At 48.0% G+C, this 22,110-nt stretch overlaps 6 protein-coding genes across 8 annotated transcripts in view; 2 read left to right on the forward strand and 4 right to left on the reverse strand.

The window, feature by feature from the left end:
• Positions 1-619, reverse strand: part of H257_07183 (hypothetical protein) — a gene marked incomplete at both ends in the record, with an annotated part of 1,138 nt that extends 519 nt beyond the window's left edge. The window contains one exon of the mRNA XM_009832622.1: positions 145-619. Coding sequence (XP_009830924.1) covers positions 145-619 — 475 coding nt within the window. The remainder of the gene's footprint in view (positions 1-144) is intronic.
• A 783-nt stretch (positions 620-1,402) lies between these two features.
• H257_07184 lies at positions 1,403-2,343 on the reverse strand. Of its 2 annotated transcripts, XM_009832624.1 has the most exons (6): positions 2,305-2,343; positions 2,064-2,255; positions 1,940-2,011; positions 1,805-1,890; positions 1,659-1,736; positions 1,403-1,598 (listed from the first exon to the last, which is right to left on the reverse strand). In XM_009832624.1, exons 1-6 carry the CDS (start codon positions 2,320-2,322, stop codon positions 1,472-1,474), a joined length of 573 nt encoding a protein of 190 aa, XP_009830926.1. In that variant the 5' UTR covers positions 2,323-2,343; the 3' UTR covers positions 1,403-1,471. The 2 variants fall into 2 exon arrangements, with proteins under 2 accessions (XP_009830926.1, XP_009830925.1); XM_009832623.1 differs by having other exon boundaries at positions 1,403-1,736.
• A 193-nt stretch (positions 2,344-2,536) lies between these two features.
• H257_07185 (hypothetical protein) lies at positions 2,537-5,175 on the forward strand. The gene is made up of 6 exons (XM_009832625.1): positions 2,537-2,738; positions 2,788-2,962; positions 3,013-3,262; positions 3,651-3,826; positions 4,154-4,855; positions 4,958-5,175. The coding sequence occupies exons 1-6, from the start codon at positions 2,566-2,568 to the stop codon at positions 5,063-5,065; spliced, it is 1,584 nt and encodes a 527-aa protein (XP_009830927.1). The 5' UTR covers positions 2,537-2,565; the 3' UTR covers positions 5,066-5,175.
• A 6,569-nt stretch (positions 5,176-11,744) lies between these two features.
• Positions 11,745-12,201, reverse strand: H257_07186 (hypothetical protein; the record flags this gene model as incomplete). Its single annotated transcript, XM_009832626.1, has 2 exons — positions 11,745-12,092; positions 12,163-12,201. 2 exons carry the CDS (start codon positions 12,199-12,201, stop codon positions 11,745-11,747), a joined length of 387 nt encoding a protein of 128 aa, XP_009830928.1.
• Positions 12,202-16,972: 4,771 nt separating this feature from the next.
• Positions 16,973-17,900, reverse strand: H257_07187 (hypothetical protein). Its single transcript, XM_009832627.1, has one exon. It carries the CDS (start codon positions 17,886-17,888, stop codon positions 17,064-17,066), a length of 825 nt encoding a protein of 274 aa, XP_009830929.1. The 5' UTR covers positions 17,889-17,900; the 3' UTR covers positions 16,973-17,063.
• Positions 17,901-19,683: 1,783 nt separating this feature from the next.
• Positions 19,684-20,924, forward strand: H257_07188. 2 transcript variants are annotated; one of them, XM_009832628.1, is made up of 2 exons: positions 19,684-20,374; positions 20,416-20,924. In XM_009832628.1, exon 1 carries the CDS (start codon positions 19,852-19,854, stop codon positions 20,347-20,349), a length of 498 nt encoding a protein of 165 aa, XP_009830930.1. In that variant the 5' UTR covers positions 19,684-19,851; the 3' UTR covers positions 20,350-20,374; positions 20,416-20,924. The 2 variants fall into 2 exon arrangements, with proteins under 2 accessions (XP_009830930.1, XP_009830931.1); XM_009832629.1 differs by having other exon boundaries at positions 20,448-20,730.
• The last annotated feature ends 1,186 nt before the right edge of the window (positions 20,925-22,110 follow it).

The following is a 22,110-nucleotide window of genomic DNA, read 5'->3' on the forward strand; positions in this document are numbered from 1 at the left end:
CTGCTTGATAATTCAGACAGTGCACACGTTTGTGACCGCTGTATATCTCCTTCTGCAAGTTGATGCCGTCGTTGACAGTGGAAATTCGGCAGGTTTGAATCTTTGTGCCATCGATAAATCCAAAGACGCTGGCACACGGCGAACCTTTTCGATGGATTGCAGCACAGTAGCGATCGACGTTGCGTTGAAGGAGCTTGTAGTTGAAGTACAACAGGTGGTTCCAACGGTCGTATATTTCGTTTAGCACATGCAAAAACACATCGCAGAGCACTGGGCGGGAGCGGCCGAAAGTCCTGGCCATGTCGAACAGACGAGTCGGGAACGCCATGCGTGAAAGCAGGATGCAGATGGCCTCGTCGCGCAGCACTCGATTCCGTGCAGTCGTGATCACCACGGCCGGCAAGCCCAAGAGGAAACCCAACTGTTGAACCCCAGCGACGTCAAAGCGAAACTCGAGGAGGGCATTGGCATCGGACATGGCGTTGAGGTCAAAACGCACGTCCGGGATGAGTGGTCGTTCCACAACTTGCGCTGCAATGACTGCGGAAACGAAGCGCCGTTGTCGCTTGGTTTTGGCGTGGGCAAGCAGGAGGGCGAGGTCCTTCTGTGCGAGTACCATGTTTGAACACTGAGCTGCGGGACGATGCAGGTGTGAATCCGTACAATAACCGGATAAGTGTAGTGACTGGTCTGCAAAACCAAAATTTGACTGGTCAGTACACTGAAGCAAAAAAGCCGATTTTGGCATATTCTAGTGGCGTGGCAGTGAAGGGATGAGTTGCAAAATCTTTCTATTATATTGCTAACATATTGCAAAGTAGATTCCCCGATACTAGTACTAATATCAGAGAATGGCCCGAAACACCTTTCATGACAAAATTTATTAAATTACATATAAATGCTAGTGAATACGTTTCATATCGACAATAAAATTACAAGTCCCACTGTTTCGAAGTATAGTGTATTCAAGGCTAAATTAGGGCCATCTACTGATCTTTACAAAATTCAGACTTTGACCAGAAATAACTTGGTGAAGAATACATCAAATCCTTCAACGTTTGTTTGTATGATGTAGCACGTTCAATCCTCTATAACACCACAGTTGAAAGTTCGTCCAAATCGTCTTAGGTGTTGCGAAATCGTAAATTTGCGAAGGGGTCGATTTTCGGGCCATCTATTGGTTTTTTACGTTATCAAGATAACGTACATTGGATTCCCAACATAGTAACCATATTCCACCCTCACAATTCCATCAACATGATGATGCTGGGTCAGGTGCCGTGGCTCTTCCATGGAGCCACCATCATATTGGAGTACTACGTACTCATCCCCGTGATGGCTTGTTGCGCAGTTCTCAATCGCCCTTTGCGTTGAATGGGGAATGCTTCAATTGTATTTAGAATTGGTTTGGAAACACCATAATTGTGTTTTAAATTGGTTTTAAACTAGTTTCCATGGAAGGATGGTGCGGCTACTTGTGCTGTTTGACAAACTCGGTCTTGGACACGACGACGTTGTCGCCGTCCTTGAGCTCGTACACGTACGCGACGACTTTCGGGCCCTGGATGGCCATCAAGATGAAGCTTGGCACGACATCCCTACGCCCGTCATGATGAACATGGCAGATCTGAGGGAGATGGAGCGTTGGTTGGACGTACTGAGTGCATGTACTATATGCACCCGTGATGGAGCCGGGGTTGACAAACCACTTGCCGTGCTGAACGTGTAGATTGTACCTACATACATCAAACGAATGTATGACGTGGCACACCAACGGAGCACATCAAGACCAGGAGGTACTTACTGGTGGGTGTGTCCAGTGATCAAAATGTCCACGTTCAACTTGCGCTGCAACGCCGCGAGGCAGTCGACGTCTCCCCATGGAACGATCTACGTAAGGAGATGTAGTCGTCAAGAAGAAGTCGCATGTAGGTCGTACCTGGTGTCCATGACATAGTCCGATGCGAAACTGCCCGATCGTGATGACCTTCTTGTCGGGGTAGTTTGAGCTCTAGGCATCCCGTTCATGCATGATGCATGTGTCATAGATTAGAAGTCTCTACCTCGTCAAAGTCGCCACGCACAATGTGGACATTGGGTGCCAAGCCTCGCAGCTCGTCATACTGTTCCTTCGTAACCATGTTGCCCGTGCACAGGACATGCTGCATCTTGTTGGGCACAAGCATCTTCTTGAACTTCTCTGGGATGTCCACCGCGCGGTGGGGAATGTGCATGTCCCCCAGAACCAGTACGAGCTACGACGAGTGGTGTATGGGCATGAGTGTCATGGGGGGAGGTACCCACCTCGCCGAAGTCCGCCATGATGTCAAGGCCGGTTGGAAGATTTTACAAAGATTGCCACGCATGTTTATTGGCCATATTATATTGTAGAATCGATTTTGATTGGCTTAAAGTTAACCATTCATATTTATCCAATCATACGTTACCCACGACCCAACACAGTTACGATTCGTGAATAATTAGCCAATCATTTGTTCGCATCCGAAACGTCGCCAAACTGCAGAACATATTGTGTCATTCCTCAAGTCGAAGCGCCGCTCCATCATGTTCAGCACCAACAACGAAGAAATCGACTTCCTTGAGCGTCTGAGGAAGCGCGACCGTGAAAAGCTCAAGCTCAAGCAGAAAGGCCACCTGCCCGTGATGGATCGCGAGACGCTTGTCCAGCTGTGTGTGGACAACGACGGCTACGAGACGCCCGACCTCAACGACAACCTGTACGCTCGCATGAACTTGTCTCCATGCATCATGTCCATGGCTGCGTAGGTTTGCGCACTTTAAAGGGTTCCAGAAGATCGAAGGACTGGAACCGTTCTTCAATCTAAAGGCGCTGTGGCTGGAATCGAACGGCTTGAGTGTGATCGAAAACGTCGACTGCCTCGTGCACTTGCGTTGCTTGTACTTGAACAAGAACCGCATCGAGCGCATGGAGAACCTCCACGTACAACTAATCACCAACTAATCACACCAACTAATCACACCAACTAATAGGCCCTCACGGCCCTCACGACGCTCGACCTGAGTGAGAACGCCATCCACACCATCGAAGGCCTAGGCGCGCTGACCCAGCTCACGTCGTTCAACATCTCCAAGAACGAACTGGAGCACGTGGCAGACATCGAAGCGCTCAAGAACTACAAGTCGATCACCAACTTGGACTTGAGCCACAACAAGCTACGAGATCCGTCCATTTTGCACGTTTTCGAAGCCATGACCAACCTCAAAGCCCTTCGTCTCACTGGTATTGTCCTTTTTTACCCAAAATTTGGCTGACTTTTGTGCTGACTCGCCAAATCTATCAATCGATTATTCTTTATACTGAATTTTGTATGTAAACACGATGTCCTACACAACAATACTTGGGACCGTTCGTACAATATTAATTCTTATGGATTTCCCATGTGTATTTATCTTGTGATTACCAGGATGGCTTTGTCGTTTATGAGTGATAATTTGTATTAATACTAGTTAGTACCTGGGCGAATACTAGGGGGTTGGAGACGCTAGGTACTAAGTTAGTACAATTGGTTGATCCTGCATATAAAACGTTAGTTGAAGTATCATCTATGTGTTTGATCTATAGTACCGATCGTTACTCGTTAACAACTCCATGTTTATTGCTTGGTCAGGCAACGACGCCGTGTCCAAGACCAAGTACTTCCGCAAGACCTACATCACGACATTGCCGCAGCTGGGGTACTTGGACCGACCGATCTTTGCCATGGAGCGCCACACCGCGGCCGCGTGGAAGGAAGGCGGCGCCGCTGCCGAAGAAATCGCGCGACAGGCATTCATCCAGCACGAGGTATTATTATTATTATTATTCCTGCCGTCCCAACGCACAGATTTGGGGCAATATTGTCGATTTGATAGTACAAATTTGGGGAGGGGATCGCGCACTGATCCACAATCGATCTGATTGGTTGAATTTCATTAAGAAATGGGTTTTGATTTGCTAATCATTTTGAGCTCGTCTGAAGTAGCCAATCAAATCGATTTAAATTCCAACACCACAACACGAAATTTCACTCGAAAGCACAATATAATTCGTATTATTCAATGCCTCCAACACTTTTTTGTCCTTGCTGGATGTGCTGCAAATGTGTTTTACAATGCGTGGAATGCCATGTAGCACGACGAACGGCGGCGGTCGCTCCAAGAATTCCGCGACTGGCAAGCGGACATACGTGAGAAGAAGCTCGCCGAGCTGGCCGCGCCAAAAGAAGCTGGCGGTGGCGACGACGACAGCGAGAAGGCGACGCAACAAAGTCGGCGGATGGAGCAAGCGCGGGCCGACAGCGCCGCGGACAAGGCACTCGTGGCTGGCAATGGGATCGTGGCATTGGGGGCGGCATTTTGGGCCGAGGAAGACGCGAAACAGCGGCAGAAACAGCAAGTGAATGGGGCAACTGTGGAAGCCAAGGACGGGGCGGCGGCTGTGTTATCCGAGACTGAGCACCAAGTAACAGATGCGAACCCTCCAGAGGAGCAGGTGGTGGATGCGTTGAAGAGTCGCCCTGTTTACGAGACCGATTACATGCTCGACGTCCAAGACATTGCGCTGGACTGGGCCACCATCTCGGACGACGAGAAGGTGGTCATGGCAGAGGAGGAAGGGTTTACATCGGACATTATGGCGTCCGAAGCGCCGTACCGACCGTCAGCTCTTCAACATACAGCGCCGCACTCGTTGTTTGCGACATCTGCCGCCTCGTTGCCGCCGCCGCCACCGCCATCGACAGTGGAAAGGGACACATGGGAGTCGTTGCAGCGCAAGGCGGGTACTGCAGCCTTCGCTTCGCTTCTTCCACCCCAACACCTGCCCTCGGCTTATGTACGTACGTACGTTAGCATTGTAGTAGTAGTAGTTAGTAGTCGTTACTAGGTAGTAGTTTTATTGGTTTTTTGGAGGAAGTACTCACTGTGGCGGATCTAGTCGAACGACAACTCGACCAACGACGACGACGACGACCAAGTGCCTGTGACCCGCGACGGATTGTGGCGGCAACTGACGCGCTTTACAAATGTGTCGCAGCTCGATTAACATACTACTACGTAGTACTACTTATACTAGTAGTACATGTAGTAGTTGGCATTTACTGTAAATTCAATCACAAGGCAATTTAAATGTGTGGAATTGAAGTAAGCTTCCAGTACTTATGGTGCACGTCCAAGTTTTCGTTCTGGAGGGTGAGGGAAATGGTCATATTGGAACGAACTAGATGGAGCTGATGCCTATATTCGCAATGTTACACGATCAGATTAGTTCTTACTTCGCCTGATTGTTGACAGAAACCTTCGTCGTCGCATTTGCGCTGGTGATTTGGTCGTCGACAACCTTGCTCCATGGAACCGCACTTTTCTTCGAAACAAGAAACCTAGCGTGAATAGAATTTTTAAAAGCAACATATTAAAACGCCCAAACGTACGATATGGATGCAAATACGACTCCTGATTGGCTAAAACGTGAATTTTTCCGGATAACACAACTTCAAAAGCAGGGACGCCTGAGTTATTTCCTGCTTCCGTGCACGTTTTCGATTGAAATTAATAAATACTTTTGATATATTTTCAAAATCCTCGAAAATAGTTCGGATAATATCCCTGCCTTAGGGACATCGATATAGGGACCCCCCGTTGGAGATGCTTTTAAAGCTTGGACGGTTTTTCACAGACCAGCCCCATACGATATGTTCTCCATTGGACTTGAAGCTTCGACAAAACGCAGTGAGTGCATAAAGGGCCTCATGACGAGGTCATGAGTGATACAACTTACTGAATCTTGTAGGGCAACGCCATCCTCGCTTGTGTCAGCGTCGCGTACTCACCGACCTCCATCGTCATTCAACGACGCAAAGCAAGCTACGCTTTGATCTTGGCCTTCAACGAACTAAAGCAACCGTCGAAAGGATTGCACATAGGCGAATACGGCGCAAGCCGTAGGAGGACAACTCTGTTCTCCGTTTGCGAGTGGCAAGAAGCATTGTCGAAGTCTATGACGATCTTCTTTCCGGCATAGGTACGTTGGACTGACGGCATCTCATCCTTCACGCTTTGGTAGATGGTCTCGACAAAGTTTGCATCCTTCTTCATGCAAATGCTGCACGTTGGACTTTGTGGACGATTAAACCGTCGGGCCAAGACACGGCGCATTGCATTTGGACATTTGGTCCTTTTGACGCAGGCATCTTTTAGACAACGCGCTGATCACGAATGGGACGTCTCTGCGACCGCTTGCAGGAGATATTGGGGTTTACGTTTCGTGGCATATGGTAATGATCATATGTTATGTTTATCCATATTCTCACGTCGAATTGTAATGATCATATATTATATCTATCCATATTCTCACGTCAAATTGTAGTGACGATTATGGATGTTAACTGTGAGGTGGCTCCACACAGCAACATTCCGCTCATTCGGTGATCATTATGAAGCACTATTCCATGCACGGCTTGCGACAACAAGGTAGTGATCATTGGTATGCACAAGTGTCACATATTCAGTTGTAGTGATCTTGACGCCAATAGAGTTGACTGTGAGGTGACCCCCCACAGCTCACTAGTGCGTCTAGTAACAACGACATGCCGCTGTACACGATGATGCGAACCGGTGGGGAACTCCATAGGGAGTGAACCGGGGATGGTTCGGGCCGGTTCGTTCATATACGTGTCACATTTCGACAACGTTATGCAACGTTATAACCATGTATGCTTCACGTGTATATTTTCATTTCTTGCGTTTGTCAATGTATCAATATCATCCATGTAGGCTGAACACTTTGGAGTTATGAGCACCTGCCCCCCCTGTGCCGAATGGCAATATGTATGGATATTTTGACCTGTCGACTGTGAGGTGACACCACACAGCGGCCGTTCAGGAAGTAGTCATCCATGAAGCGAACCGGAGGGACACCCGTGGGGAGTGAACAGGGGGTGGTCCGGGCCGGTTCGTTCATGTATCAGACCGTATGGACCACGTTATTCGACGGGGAATTGTGACGTGAGTCACAATTGGTTTACTGTTAGGTATATCTTGCATGTATTGCTGTATTTATATGATTTGATGTCGACCAGTGGAGGGGCAACCTCCTCTGGACGGCGTGGTATTGTTTATATATTGTAGCAGCGCATTGACAGCTTCCCTTTTGCCCCGGGGCGCATGACGCTTTGTCACAGTTGTGGAGGCTCCTGGTTTGCCTGTGAGGTAGATATGGACGTGAAAGCAGACAGGTTTGTGCAAGATATATAGATTTGTGATTTGTGTTTACAGTTGGTTCATTTTGTCCATGCTAACTTTGGTTGCCCTGTAGGAGGCGCAAACCAAGGAGGAAGCGGAGTTTCTCAAACGCAGTTTGCCAGTTTGTATTACTCCTTTGGTGAGGATGCCGGCAATCTGGTTTTTTGTGTTGATGTATTGTAGGGTCAGCGTGCCATCGGTCACCAAGTCTTGGATGAAGTGGAACCGAAGCCGGATATGCGTGGTGCGCCCGTGTGCGGAGGTGCGTTTGGCAACTTGAGTGACGCTTTGATTGTCGACCCACAGTGGTGTAGATGATGAGGCTGGTTCACGTAGGAGTTCGAGCAGCCAGACAATGCTCTTCGCGGCTTCGGCTGCCGCGATGAATTCGACTTCCGTCGTGCTTTGGCCGACCAAGCTTTGCTTGCGAGACATGTAGACCGCAGCGGCACCAGCGAGCATGATGACGAAGCCGGTAATGGATTTGCTGTCGTTGTTGTCATTTGCAAAGTCAGCGTCACAGTATGCGATAGTAGTGCTGGGAATGCGCCCGTCGTAGTGCAAGCCCAAGGTTGACGTCCCAGACAGGTACTTGAGGACACGTTTGGCAAGGCGCCAATGGGTCTGCGTGTGGCCGTGATTGTGTGATGCTAGGTATAATACTGCGTTTGCGATGTCCGGCCTTGTCGCTGATACCAGATACCGTAGCGCTCCGACAAGGCTTTGGTACGGGACGTCGCGGGTGTCGGGCGCTTCAATAGTCCGGACACCTTGTGCTTGAGGAGTTGGAGACGGATGGCAGCCTGCCATGTTGAAGCGAGCAAGTAAGTCTTGAACAAAAAGGTGTTGGTGCATGTGCAGGATACGCGCTTGGCAGTCCCGTTGAATCTTGATGCCCAGTAGGAAGTCCAGCTCACCCTTGTCGGTTGTCGCAAATTGCCCTTCGATGCATGTTTTCAGGCGCGCAAGTGCCGCGGCGTCCTTCCCGACCAGTGTTATGTCATCCACGTACACGGCAAAGCCGAAACTGCGTTGTCGGCATCGCGTAGGACATAGATGCATTGATCCTTCTAGCATCGCTTGAAGCCGAGTGTGCAGAGAAAAACGTCGAGTTTCTTGTGCCATTGTCGCGTTGCTTGTTTGAGGTCGTACAGCGCTTTCTTCAGTAGGCAGACTTTGCCTTCCTCTCCAGGTACTTCAAACCCTTGAGGCTGCACCATGTAGATTGTCTCATCCAATTCTCCGTTGAGAAATGCAGTCTTGATGTCCAACTGAACAGTCTCCAAGTCCAGCGTTGCGATGATTGAACACACGACACGTAGGGAGTCAAGGCGCACGACTGGAGCAAAGGTGTCAGTGAAGGCGACCCCTGCGATTTGGAGAAACCCCTTGATGACGAGGCGGGCTTTGAAGCGCTCGATCTCGCCAGTCGACAGGTACTTCACTTTCCAGACCCACTTGGACTTCAGAGGAGTACAGAAACTCTGCACACAAGAATTAGGGAATCACAGGTAGAAAATGGGGAATCATATGAAACTGTAACGTTACAAATACTATACAAGGTAATTTGGTCCTCCACAGGCCTCGTCTGGGAGCGGCATGGCCTGCGGCCTACCTGCCGCTTTCCCGAGAGAGGAATCGATTGGACATTCGGTGAAGTGCACGATTGGGGCTCACTCCTCGCCAAGGCACCGCCTGCACAAAATTATACACACGACCTCCGCTGCGCTGCGGTGCGCGCAATTTTGTGGGCGGATGCTCTGTCGTCGCTCGCTGCTGTAACGCTAGGTCAATTCCCTTGTGTTTTGATACACGTGTGTGTCCCCCAGATTTCTACCTGTGATTCCCTAATTCTTGTGTGCATGAACATTTGACTCACTTCAGAGCCTTGCGTCCCTTGGGTAGGTCAGTCAACACCCACACATCGTTGGCTAATAGGGAGGCGTGTTCAGCGGCCATGGCATCTTCCCATTCTGTTCTGTGCGTGTTTGTTGCCAGGTCCGCCACGGTCAACGGCTCGATTGGGCGACGGGGCACAACTGCCTGCACTGCTGCAACAGTCGCAAAGCACTGTGGAGCCTTGATTGTACGTTTGCTTCGCTTCATAAGGGGTTCGTCTGATGCAGGCCTTGTGCGAGTAGCAGGTGCTGACGTGTCGTCGGGGTCAACAAATCGGGCAAATTTGAGATCATTAGCCGACGTGATTCCTGCGATCACGTTGGACTGAGGTACACGTAGGCGGCCATGGGCAAAATCAGCATTGGCAAACATGTCGGCATTGCGAACTTTCGACTCGTCAAACGTAACTGAGCGTGACACAGTGACGGTCTTGTCCTTAGGGTTCCAGAGCTTGTATCCAAGGCGGTCGTGTGCGTAGCCAAGGAAGACACATGGTACGGCAGAGTTTGAGAGTTTTCCTTTGCGTTGTGACTTTGGAATGAACTTGTAGGCCAGACATCTAACGGCCTTGAGCATGTACAAACGGCTGGGCTTTGAGAACAGGGCTTCAAAGGGCGTTCGTTGGTTGAGCAGTTCTTGCGGGGTATTGTTGTACACGAAGACAACGTAATCTAATAAGTATCCCCACAGGGTTGAGGGAAGGCCGCTGATGGTGAGGTACGTCCGTATCTGTTTGAACACAAACTCGTTGGCCTTCTCGGCCAGGTGGTTTTCTTCAGGTGTCTCGACATTCGCAAACTTCTGGCGGATGCCTCGGGGCAAGGCAGGCAGCTTTGAACGCGGAGCTTGTGTACTCCCCACCCCCATTGGTATGCAACATACGAACACAGGTATGTGGGAGTTGCGAGTTGAGGTCGCTCACCAGTGCATCGACATGTAGGATGGTGTCATCCTTTGTCTGGAGTAGCTTGCCGAAGATATGGCGGGACGCTTGGTCTATGAACATGCTGGTGAACAATTCGTGATTCGTGACCGTACGTGGTTTGACTGGGCCGCATAGGTCGCCATTCAGGCACTCAAGTGGATCGGCGGGGACGTAGGGGTGTGTGTTGCGGAGCGATACGCGTTTCGCTTGACCTTGGGCGCCCCCATCGCAGATGTGGTTGGTCATGGAGCTGTCAATGCCAGGTAACAGGATTGGCTGGATAATCTTTGCCACTTGTCGCATGTCCGTGTGATTGAGCTTCTTGTGCCAGTTGCGAAGCTTGACATCCGAAGGAGGATCGAGGGCCATGTCGGTCGCCAGTGTTGTGGCGTTGATGCGTTCGACTGCTGCCCTCGGGGCCACGTCTTGGAGGACGTAAAGGCTGTCAGACATTGCGAAGTGCAGCTCATGGCCATTGAACCGGTCCACGTAAGTTGTCTTTTTCAGATCTTGATGGGCAAGCTGGTAGCCACTGCGAAGCAGACGGACGTGAGAGATGAGGTTCTTGTAGATTGTCGGTTCATATGTGATATCGTGCAGCTTCAACGTGGCATGCTCTCCCTTGCGTAAGATATGGATCTTGGCCGTCCCTCGACGTCCCTTGACAACCGCTTGGTTGGGTAGGATCAAGCCGGACGTCCCCTTCCACGAGTGCATGAAGTGATGGTTGCCGGTGACGTGGCCCGTGGCGCAGTTATCCAAGGTCCAATAATTCTCCATGACTCGCCTGGTGTCGCCCACAGTCACAGAATTGACATGGTATTGCGCAGCGTCGGAATAAGAGCTGCCATCCGAGGTAGGACGTAGGCGAGGTTTCCCGCCATGTGTCCCACGTTGCGATTGTTTACCCCACCGGCTCTTTTGTTGACATAGTTGGGGTCGTATCCCGGGTGCCCCTTTGCTTCGTGATCTCCTTTCTTCTTGCAGATGTAGCACCAAAGGAGGCCGTCGCCAGTCTAGCGTCGCTTGTCGCTCAGCTCTGTCAATCGCGTTTGTAGTGCGTTGATCTCCAGCGTCATGTCCTCAATGCCTTCGCCTCTAACCGTTCTTCCGGATAACCACAGCCAATCATACCCCAAAGCGATGAAATTCCGGATACAATCCACCAATCATTCAACTGTATCCATTTCCAGTAGGTGCGTTTGACGTTCCGCGTCCCTTGGGCGATCGTGGCCATCGTCATTTCGATTGCATCGATTCCTTTCACGGCGCGTTTCTTCTTCGTTTAGCAGGGCACTGGTAAGAGCTTTGAGTTTGACTGTATGGCCAGGGGTTGGCTTGAGATGATGGATGAAGGAGTTGTAGTTGTCCGGACCGGAGTCGGGCAAGGAGATCAACAGCCACTCAACTACTTCCCGACTCCGTCATTGCTTTGCCCATGTCAACCAGCTCGCGGATCGTGGCTCATACTCTAGTGATGTGCTTGAGCATGTCTGTTTTCGGATCGTAGCGCAGGCTGCAAAGCCGGCGCAGGACGTAGATAGTATTTGACATTTCTTTGTCTCGTAGTTCGACACCAGCGTACGCCACATTCCGTTGGGGTGCTATCTTCGCGGATCATATCGAAGACTTCATTGGAGAGCGAGGTATGAAGGTACGACTAGGCCAGGTTGGTTTTGTCCTCGTACTCGAACGCTTCGACTTCCGCGGCGTCGTCAGGTAAGATATAACTCCCGTCAACAATCTCCCAGATGTGGCGCAGTTGACAGACGGTTTGGAATTTCACCTTGAAGGCCGAGATGTACTTTCCGTTGAACTTGACCTTTCGCAGCATGTCCTTGGTCTCCGACTCAACAGCCCACAATCCATTGGGCTTGGCCGATTCCGTAGGTTGAGCGTGAAGGTCGTTGATTTCTTGTTTATGCGCAAGGAGCATTAACTTGAGTTGTTTGAGCACTGCCATAGCATAGGCGTTCAAGTCCGTCGCAGGGGTCACTTTGGGGGGGTGCTAGCTGTTCAGTGTCACTGTCGTCGGCGTTCGAACGAGGGGGCTGAGGGAGAAGATCGATATCCCCGACATCAGGTTGGGTTGGCATGGTCTTGGACTGGGACGACATTGGTTTCGGAGCTTGAGGCTGTTAACCTTACAGAAGGCCTAGCGTAGGTATAACGAAGGTAAATTCAATTATATGGCCGTAGTAGGCATTACTCAAGAGGCAAGACCTACTGCTGCCATTGGGTGTGGCGGTTAACCGGAAAACCGGATATTGTTCCTCTGTTAGTTACCGGAGTAGAAAGACGCATACTGCCACTTTGAGGCAGGTCGCTGCATACAATTCGATTGCCACCAGTCTTCGATGAACGACAAGTCTGCAACTTCATCTGTCTTGGTTATTATGTTTATGCTTGCAGTAGCGTCGACTTCTGGGTTTGGGCCAGCGTAGACGCCATTGCGCTTTGCTTGAGTTCGCGCAACGTTTGAGCGACGTGTTCGACGCCCCATGTGCTCACTTCGTGTCAAATGCTGGTTCAAGTGACATGTCCGGATAAAGTACGGTGGATTCGGATAAATTCCAATACAAATGTCCGGGTAAAGTACGGTGGATGTCGGATAAATTCCGATACAAATGTTAAGTGTATAGGCATCGTTCACCCCTATGGCCAAATTTTCAGCTGCCAGCTAATATTTCTAAACTATCATATCCTATTTCGCATTCATGTTTTCTCGAAATGAAAATTTGAGATGTAGGATCTCTTTGTCTTGTCGAGATCTATCGATTCTATTTTGTCGATTAAGAATCCGATATTTGTGTTCGATTGACAAAAGTATAAACCGGATTAATGTGTAAGCATCCGGATTCTGGAAACCATCGATTTTGATGGTTTCTTGGAGTATTCTGCTTCTCAGAAATAAATTGTATTCATGTACTCGGAGTTTGGGGTTTCCGGGGTTTCGGGGTGTTTAATCTATTCTCCGAGTTCGGATAGTGATGAAAGGAACGTCGCAGCCGTGACCCCATGTGACCTAGTGGTCCATCGCATGGTGCTTTTCGCCAACTATTTAACCAGTTAAAACCGTATTCATCTTCGTGGGAGATGAATTATGTTCCTGCAGCGCAAAATGGGCTCCGCTCTCGCTGGGGCAAAAACTGATGTATATGCAACTGACAAAAACTACGTTAACTTAGATACAAAGTTACCTGTATCTCATCCTTGTACAAGTCAGTACCAATATACTTGTATCTCATCCTTGCATAACTCAATGTGTTCGTCAAAAACCCCTACGAAGTCGCTGCAACATCGAATGGACCTTGAGTGATGAAGTGGGTATCTTGCCCTCCAGTAAAGTTATATGATATGTAGTGACATGTACATCTTCGTCAATGATCACGCTATAATCGCGCACTAAACTTGCAGCCGAACGCATAGTATTCTGTAAACCCGCGCGACCGCCGCCAAGAAAGCCGGCGTTTATAGTCACGGGGCAATTATCCGTACTCTGAAATTTCGGATAATGGGAATTCGTCGCAGGTTGCCCAAGTTCAAATATTAGAGTGGATTATTATAAAAAGTTACGGGTATCAGAGAACAAAGGGAAACGTTATAAAATATCTCATACAAATGGTAAGATAATACATTGTCTACAACTAATAGTCTGCGAGGGCATCGAGGGAACCAGGGCTACCTCTTGAAAAATTATAACTATATTACAGAGGCAAAATTAAATTGATTTTCTGCTTCACTTGTGGATATTGCATTCGAAATATAATAAAAATATTGTAATCTCATTTCATAATGGATATCGTGTTTCACAAGTTATTATAGTTCATGAATGATTTTCTTGTAAATTTTGGACCAAAACAAATCGTATTGTGAGAGATATGTCATTCCGGAGTGCAGTGGACACTGCATGTGAAAGTGCATGTTCAGACGAATCCGAGCCTTCAGAAATCGAGGAAATTGACCTAGCCAATCCCAACATACGAGCAGAAGTTCCCTCGATACCCTCGGGGACTGTAAACAATTTCAGGTCATCTACAGCGCAAATATCCTGTGCTGGATCAATTGTCTCCTCGACGGCAAAGTCTGCCATCAAATCAGCAATGTCGCCGTCGTCAAGACTGTCCTCCGTCACAAACACCTCAACGGTAGCACAGTCAATGAGCTTGCACTTACGGAACCCATTCAAAATCACGCTTACAGGTACTTCGTTCCATGCCCCAGTGATCCACTGAACCATTGTAGATCTCGATGGACCCGCGAGCTTGAGGTTCTGGTTGGCAGCCTTGCTGTTTCGGAGCTGGCGCCAAATTTCCACAAGCCAACGATCGCGCAGGTTTGTCTTCAGAGAACGAATCCACGCGACAACCGCAGGTTGACAGCACGAGGTAAAACGCGGTTGCACACGCTCTAGAATGATGTAGATGGACTCCGCGAAGTGCGCACTGAAGTTGTAACACAAGAGGTTCACCCTCTTGCCGCCTTCTCGCCGCGAGAAATGGCACTCGAGGAAGGCCAACAACAGGCCCGCGTTCCACCAAACCGTTGGATTTCCGAAGATCCGGCAGCCATGACGCTCCTGCAAGTGGCTCAACGGCGCCCCACACTTGACGTCCGAATCCTTGGCGCATGGTAAGATATCTCCTTGATCGTGGACCTTTTCGACTTCATGACCAGGTACAGTGGGTGCTTCTTTCCAGTCGTGTCCGCCGGCTGCATTACAGTCGCGCGCTCCTTGGGTTTCCCACCGCACTTGACCGACACGGTGTTGTCCTTCGTGGGGTCTTCGATGGAAGTTACTTGTAGTTCACAGCAGCTGTCTATGGTTGAGCTCGTCTTAGCGCGGAGTGACAGGCCATGGCGGTGCTTGAAGCCTTGAGTCCAATGCCAACCAGCCTTGAACTTGTCTTCGGTAAGGCCCACGTCAATCGCTGTTTCCATTGTCATGACACAAAGCATGTGTCATGTGAAAAGCATGTGGTAGGTAACAGGTATACCGTCCAATGGATGTGATCCTTCTGTTTAATCCATCCATACACCTTCTTTCTAGTCGTGTCGCGTTTGAGTGGGAGTGGAGTTGACGCAGTAGCTGTCTACAAAGCAGACATCCCAACCTCGGCGACGCGGTGAATGGCATTCACTGTCAATTGGTGTTGGTAGTCGACCGTCTTGTTCTTGAAGTGGCGCACGTGAGCTTTCTTGCCGTATTTGAATGGCGGTCGTCCTGTGCGACGCTTTGGCACCTACTCATCGTGGACGTCGGCTATGGTTGTCGATTGACGTGTCAAAAAGCGGAGCACATGCTTTGGCGGCAAAAATACCTCCGAAAAATATGTCCTCTACAAATGAGTACATTACTAGGCAATGGAGGTAATATGCATTATAAGAGGGATTGAGGAGGAATCAAACAGTTGCTATTTTGGCACTATCCGGACTTTTTAGGAATTACGTCACCTAGAATTTCTATTTTCGCGTGAAATATGGTGCACGTCATCTATAAACTACCAACTTTTCACAAAATTTTCTGACTTTTATTTCATATTCATTACTCAAAATTGCAGCAAATTGAGACGTATAATCGACAGATCTCAATGTGGTGAAGAAATTCTACGTCTCAGATTCAAATTTGGTGATGAATTGGTCCAGAAATAGATATTTAACCTAGCGGTATTTTACATGGGCGCTTGGATATTTGGCCATAGGGGTGGCCGCTCAAATGTATCTTGATTTTTGTATGTGACTCTTATCCGTATTTAATATCCGGAGGCAGTTGGGACCTTTAACCTCCCACTCCAGTGATAAAACGCATGAAATCGGTATTTAACGTATCTGGATTTTGGGTTTAACTACATTAATTGCACGTTAAATAATAAAACCTCCACTCTTCAATTTGGCCAGTTGGAAGTTTTTAGATGAAGTGCACCATAGCAACAAACCCTTCGGATAGTGCAAGAGTTTCTATTCTACATTCGTAACTTCGAATTTTTAATAATTTGCCGAAATTTAGACTTGCTTAACTGTGAGCTTATATACCGGTTGACTTGAGTAACGTGTTTCATGAAAACATGAGACGTAGTACTCATGTTTGCATGATAACCCGAGACTATATACGAATAGGCAGTGGTAAACTGTGTCGGCGCTCACGCTGCCGTGTCGCCGCGACTTTCAGTTCCTGCTGTTCATTTCCCAGACTCAAGGAAATACTGTTTGATTAGCTGAATTTAGGTATTTTTGGCGAATCAAAGTCGTGAGGTGGATTTATTGCCACTTGACGTCAACGGGTAACACCAATTCACAATAAGAAGTACCATATAAGGTAATCCATCAATATCGCGAACGCCATCAATAGCCAAAGGATCAGGACACCACCTTGAAGTTCAAAACTATGTTCATTTTTAATACCTAGTAGAAATTTCATGAATTCAATTCTACATTAACTGTAAATTTGAAGGCATTATACTAAGAAACAAGTTCGCGAACGGTTGTCATTGTATCCAATCCAATGGCTTCATTCTGTAATGAGGAGTTTTCTTAGGATATGATTATATTCATGGATAAACTAAAACGCGTCACGACACCCAGGTATTACATATTGTAAATTAATATTCCATACATACAAAACTAAGATATTTCGACCGTTCTCGAAATACAAAGCCAAAAATGTTTCACCAATTCTTAACGTTACGTTATAATTCCAAAATACAAATCGATTATTGGGATATTTCAGTTGTCACTAAAAAATACAACTGGATTTATATTTTCCAATGCTACCATTATTTTTTTTTTTATTCGAGGGATTTTTTGTGGTGGAGTGCTTCAAACATACGACATTTTAGTGCACAAAAAGCGTTCGCGATATTGATGGATTACAGGCTATGGTCATATAAATAAGGACACTTCAAACCGATTGTATTGCTATTTTAAACTAACGCGTACAAAGAGCACAACAATCGGACGAGATCATCACAACAACAAACACTTAGCAGTGGTCATCGGCCACCGCGTCCTTGGGCAACAAGTTCTGAGACTTCAAGAGGGCGACGATTTTGGTCATCTTGTTGCCGGTGTTTTGACCAGTAATTTGGCACCCCCCGCAGTTGTGCAACGCCACGACCTTGTTGTCGTGGGCGCCCAAGATGGGGGAACCAGAATTTCCGCCTTCGGTGTCGACGTTGTACCCCAACGTGTCTTGCTCACGGCATAGGGATTTCGCGGACGTGTTCGTGATGCGAGCATGCGTGCCGTCGTCATTCAAGAACGCAATGCGTTTCGGTTTACCACGGGGGTGACCCAGAATGTAGATTTGATCGTCCAACGTGACGTTCGCGGCGCGGGATTGCAAGTACCCGTACTGGGTCAAGTTCACACCGGGGTTCAAGTTCAACTTGAGCACCGACACGTCCAATGATTTGTCCGTAAACACAAGCGTGGTGCTGTTGGCGACAAACGTTCCAACACAGGCACCTCTGATATCATTGTTGGGGTCGGCGCAAGTCGAGCACTCGGAGCCAAACTCGACTCGGGTCCGGTTAGCTACGGTCGCGTTCGGGACGCAGTGGTTGTTTGTGACCAAGTGGCCTTCCGACCCCCACAGCCACGCCGTGCAGTAGGTCCCGGTGCGAATACGAGCCACAGCTTGGGCAAGTTGGTACTTGATGGGCTGGGCGTCGTTCAAACAGCGGGTTGCTTGAGCTTGGTCAGCAAGGCAAATCGACGTGATGTCTTCATAGAAGTCAAAAATGCCCTCAGCGGATGCCGTGGCCACAAGAGCAAGGACTGCAGCAGCTTTGAAGGTCGAGAACATGTTGGCCACCGGGGAAATTCAAAAATGGGAAACACGACCTTGGGAGTTTTGTGAATCGATTGAACTGACCCAAAGGGCCGGCCACTGACATTTGCGTCCATGTTGAAGCGTTTAAGTATTCTCTAAATGCATGTCGATTCGCTTGGATCTGTACTACTGGTACTAGTAGTACTCTAGGACGTCCATGTGATACATCTGGTACTAGTAGTACTCTAGGACGTCCATGTGATACATCCATCAACTGATATATACATATGATCCATGATTCGTAAACTGAAAACTGTTGACCTCGGCAATGAAACCCTTGTTGAGTTAATATTTCTCCATGAATTATGTTATAGAGTTTTAATCTTATTCGGAGGCAGTGCAATTTGAATGATCAACGTTCTCGGAGCAAATTACATGCTCGAGTGAATGGCAGGCGTGCCTTCGACCCCGATGTTCGTTCGCCCATGGCGAAGGTGTTGTCCGGTGTTGTACGCAAACATACAAGGGAAATACTACTACGTACAGTAAGTAGTTTGGGGCTTGATGATGACGTTTTGCTCCATCTGCATCTTGGCAATCAATTGTTCGACATAATGGGACCTGCAATATCCGAAATTATCCATGTGAATGTTGTGCATTCACAGCATACTGTGTACACACATTGTCACTGTTGTACTTGAAGTATCATATCGGTATTATTAATCGTACTACGTAGTTGTCTTCTCTTTGACGCAGTGCTAGCGGGGCGTACAGCAATTGCTCACATTTCATACAACAAATCAAAGGGGTGCTTTGGGTTTTTACACGACTGTTTGCAGTCTCCTCTGTGTTGGGGTAGAGATTTTGGTGTTCGCAGTCTCCTCTGTTCTTTTTTTGTTTTTGGGTGAATGCTTTGGACGATCAAGCAGTTTTTGTGTGTAATCCATACTTTAATCAAGTACTACGTAGTATAATGATAATCAAGTGTAATGTCCCCCTTTACGAAACAATTTACGAAACACAGTAGTTTTGTATAGTAATGAAAGCTAATTAAAACCATCATTCATACAGTGCTGAACAGCAAAATTAGCGGAGAGTTGCATCTCGTCATAAAATAAAATTTCAAAAAGTACCGAAGTGAGGTGCAAACTTTATTGGCCAAAATACCAAGGAATAACTAGCGTGTCAAGCGATGTGATTGGCGCATTTGAATTTGTACATTCGCACGCATTGAGTTACTTTACCGCTTATGGCTGCTGAGATCTGCCTAGATGACATTCCTTTGCGTGTGGCGAGTCGGAAAATTCGTCGAACGTCTCGTCGCGTCAGTTTCGTGCGCCGTCCAGGTCTCTTAGGATTTGGGGATTGCTTGAGCTTCGCAACATACGTCCGGACTAGTTTATCGCTGCGTCCCAACGCATTGGCGATCCAACGGAGCGACTTGTTAACCTCCAAATATGCCTGTATTTGGCCTTTTTCGTGGTCGGTAATCGTTTTTCCTCGAGGCATCGTCCGATTCTTGGTTATGTGTGTGGTGAAGTCATCGGTGTGTCCCACAAGTGTTCGTAAGCATTTTGATTACTTTAAAGATCTCTGATTGGCTTAAAAAGAATCCGTAAATGTCGAATCATATAGTGCGTCTATAGTTATGACTCACTCAAAAATTTGAAATTTAGATATTTCTTGTGATCGACACACAAATGAAAGAAATCCTTTTGTGGAGTTCCTAGAATTACATTTTCAAGGATGTTGGCATTGATCATTTCGGATAAAAGGATATTTTTGGATGAGAAACTCCAAAATTTTGGGGTGCGTCTATAGTTTTGTCTCGGACTGTACATGCCATTCAAAATGACCTCTGGCACAAAACGAGGCCAATACCGACGTTAAACATCCGCGACCAAAAGTGACTTCTCACCGCATTCAGAGAGGGGACCAGCAAGGACGAAGCCACGTTTTACCGTGAGCATTTGATACCCGAAGGGACCTGGCGAGGATGGCGTCAAAAGGAGTCGGCCATCTAGTCGACCAAACGTCACGGCAGTCGCGGTTCCCTCCCCCGGGTGGCCAGGCAGGCAAACTGATCCTTCCGTTTGCCGACGACCTGCTCGCGTACGTACGAGAACGCCGCCGTGGGGAAATGCATGTTCGTGACTTCCACCTGATGCGGTGGATCCGGCGCAATTACTTCGAGTGGATCACTATCTACCTCGAATCGAAGTCGTCCAAATCAACGGGATACGACTCTCTCAGCCGTCTTCTCCAGCGCTTCTGCACCCAACATCACCTGTCCCAACGAGTCTCAAGTGTATCCAAAGTTCGACAAGAAGTTCTCGACGTTGTCTGGCTTGGCTACGCTGCGCACTTGTGGTTGAAGTCCTCTGATCTCCTGGACGCGCATGAAACAGGTGTCTACTTCGACATGCCACCAGGCAAGACGTACGCTGAGGTGGGCAAGTCATCGAAGGTGGGCAAGTCAAGCAAGGACTCCTAGAGGTTCACTGTCGTCCTAACGGATGGTACGTGGTAGAGTTGATCTTACCTAGCTGATGGTGAGTAGGTGTCAAGCTTCCATTGATCTTCATCGTGAAGGGGCAACTAGGTGATTTTATTGAGACCAAGGAACTGCTTGGCTATTCATCGTCACACGTCTACACCGTCCAAAAGAACGCAAGGATGGACGATAGGGATTGGATGATCTACTTCGAAGAGTTGCTGGCTTGAAATGTTGAAGACGCGTTGGTCCTACTTGTGGACAATTTGAATTGTCACACGTCGGAGAAGGCGCACGACAAGGTAGCAGAGGCCATGTTTAGTGTCATCGAGCCCCTACCTCCCAACTCAACCAGCCGCTGCCAGCCGTTGGACCTCGGGGTTATGGGCCCCTTGAAGGCGATGTTGAAGACGGAGTGGCTCGTGGAAGAGGACGATCAAGAGTGCGACACTTTGACAGCTGAACAGAAGCGTGCGGCAACAATTCATCGGACAATTCGTGTTTGGAACAAAGTATCTACTGATACTGTGAAGAAGACATTTGTGAAGTCGATACCATCAGTAATTAAATTGTAGTGTGATTGTTATTGTGTTCGTTTGGCGTGTTGAAGTCGGTAGGTGGGTTTTCGGTGTAAACCCCCCTCCTGAATTCGAATATGTTGTCGAAATCTCGATCCGACATCATTCGCTCGAAATTGCGAAATGACAATAGACCTTAGTAACAGTTAGTGCGTTCATGATCTGAGACAAATCGCAATTGTACAGAACCATACAGAATTCCAATATACTACGTAGTAACTCATCACTTGTTGATAGACTTAAAGAACTGATCAATTACATGGTGTCTGATTTGATGTATGCTCACATTCCACTTGACTACAGTAGGTGATTAATTGAGCATTGCACTTGCTGATTCTTTATGCCTTTGCTTGACGATTTACCAAGTCCTCTAAAATGTTAACCAGCCTTGTGCTCGTTTCGTGTCAAAACAATGCAAATTACAACGATAGACCAGTCGTACTGGATGAACCATGAGTTCACTTGAACATGTGAGGAATATCTACTCATCTGCAAGACGAGTAACAACAGAATTCCAAGGACGCCAGTCAGTACGCAAGTACAGGTACTTCAAACCCCAAAAAATAGGTGGATTGTTTAAACCAAATAGACTACCTAATAACAGTACACTTTAGGCAGAAAACAGTGGGAAAATGTATTATCATCGGAAATCGTAGGCCAGGTGGCCTGCTGCATTTGATTGGGTAAAATCACGAAAAACCCTACAAATTGCTTCAAGTTGGTTTTGCTCAGCTTTGCGGCTTGGACATTGAGACGCAATGCCCAAGCTGTGTGACCACACAATACATAGGCATTTAGTAGGTGATGTGATGTGTGATGTACAAGTTAGCTTTGTGGCTTGTTATACTTACGGACCATAGCATTAGGTGCGGGCCGCGAAATGCGATGCTTGTGAAGTATCTCTGTGTGTGCGTGCAAAGTGATGAGCTGCATTCGGGGCCATGTACGGACTTAGTAGTCCTGCTGTGAAATGCATACAGGACCTTATTCTCGAAACAACTCCTGTTGGCGGTGCGTGCAGTGCACGCGGTGGGACACCCACGGTTTACTATTACGCAGTAAAGTTGAGATCACTGAGCGGGCAAAGGTCAGCGGCAAACTAAAGACACCAGCGGCAAACAGGATTGGGCGGCTATATATTGGCCCTTTTTGGGGGCGATGGGGGGGCTTGGGGCGGGGCCGT

This window comes from Aphanomyces astaci (genome assembly GCF_000520075.1).
Source record: "Aphanomyces astaci strain APO3 unplaced genomic scaffold supercont1.14, whole genome shotgun sequence".
Taxonomy (NCBI): domain Eukaryota; phylum Oomycota; class Saprolegniomycetes; order Saprolegniales; family Verrucalvaceae; genus Aphanomyces; species Aphanomyces astaci.

Excerpts from the sequence above, each read along its gene's own strand:
- H257_07184 (XM_009832623.1), bottom strand. Across the intron at positions 2,012-2,063 it reads TGCGTGGCGACTTTGACGAG|AGCTCAAACTACCCCGACAA; the intron begins GTAGAGACTTCT and ends CGGGATGCCTAG. Across the intron at positions 1,891-1,939 it reads GACTATGTCATGGACACCAG|ATCGTTCCATGGGGAGACGT; the intron begins GTACGACCTACA and ends CTCCTTACGTAG.
- H257_07187 (XM_009832627.1), bottom strand. The coding sequence starts at position 17,888 with ATGTTCTCGACCTTCAAAGCTGCTGCAGTCCTTGCTCTTGTGGCCACG.
- H257_07185 (XM_009832625.1), top strand. The coding sequence starts at position 2,566 with ATGTTCAGCACCAACAACGAAGAAATCGACTTCCTTGAGCGTCTGAGG. Across the intron at positions 3,263-3,650 it reads CAAAGCCCTTCGTCTCACTG|GCAACGACGCCGTGTCCAAG; the intron begins GTATTGTCCTTT and ends TTGCTTGGTCAG. Across the intron at positions 4,856-4,957 it reads AACACCTGCCCTCGGCTTAT|TCGAACGACAACTCGACCAA; the intron begins GTACGTACGTAC and ends TGGCGGATCTAG.
- H257_07188 (XM_009832628.1), top strand. The coding sequence starts at position 19,852 with ATGGCGTCAAAAGGAGTCGGCCATCTAGTCGACCAAACGTCACGGCAG.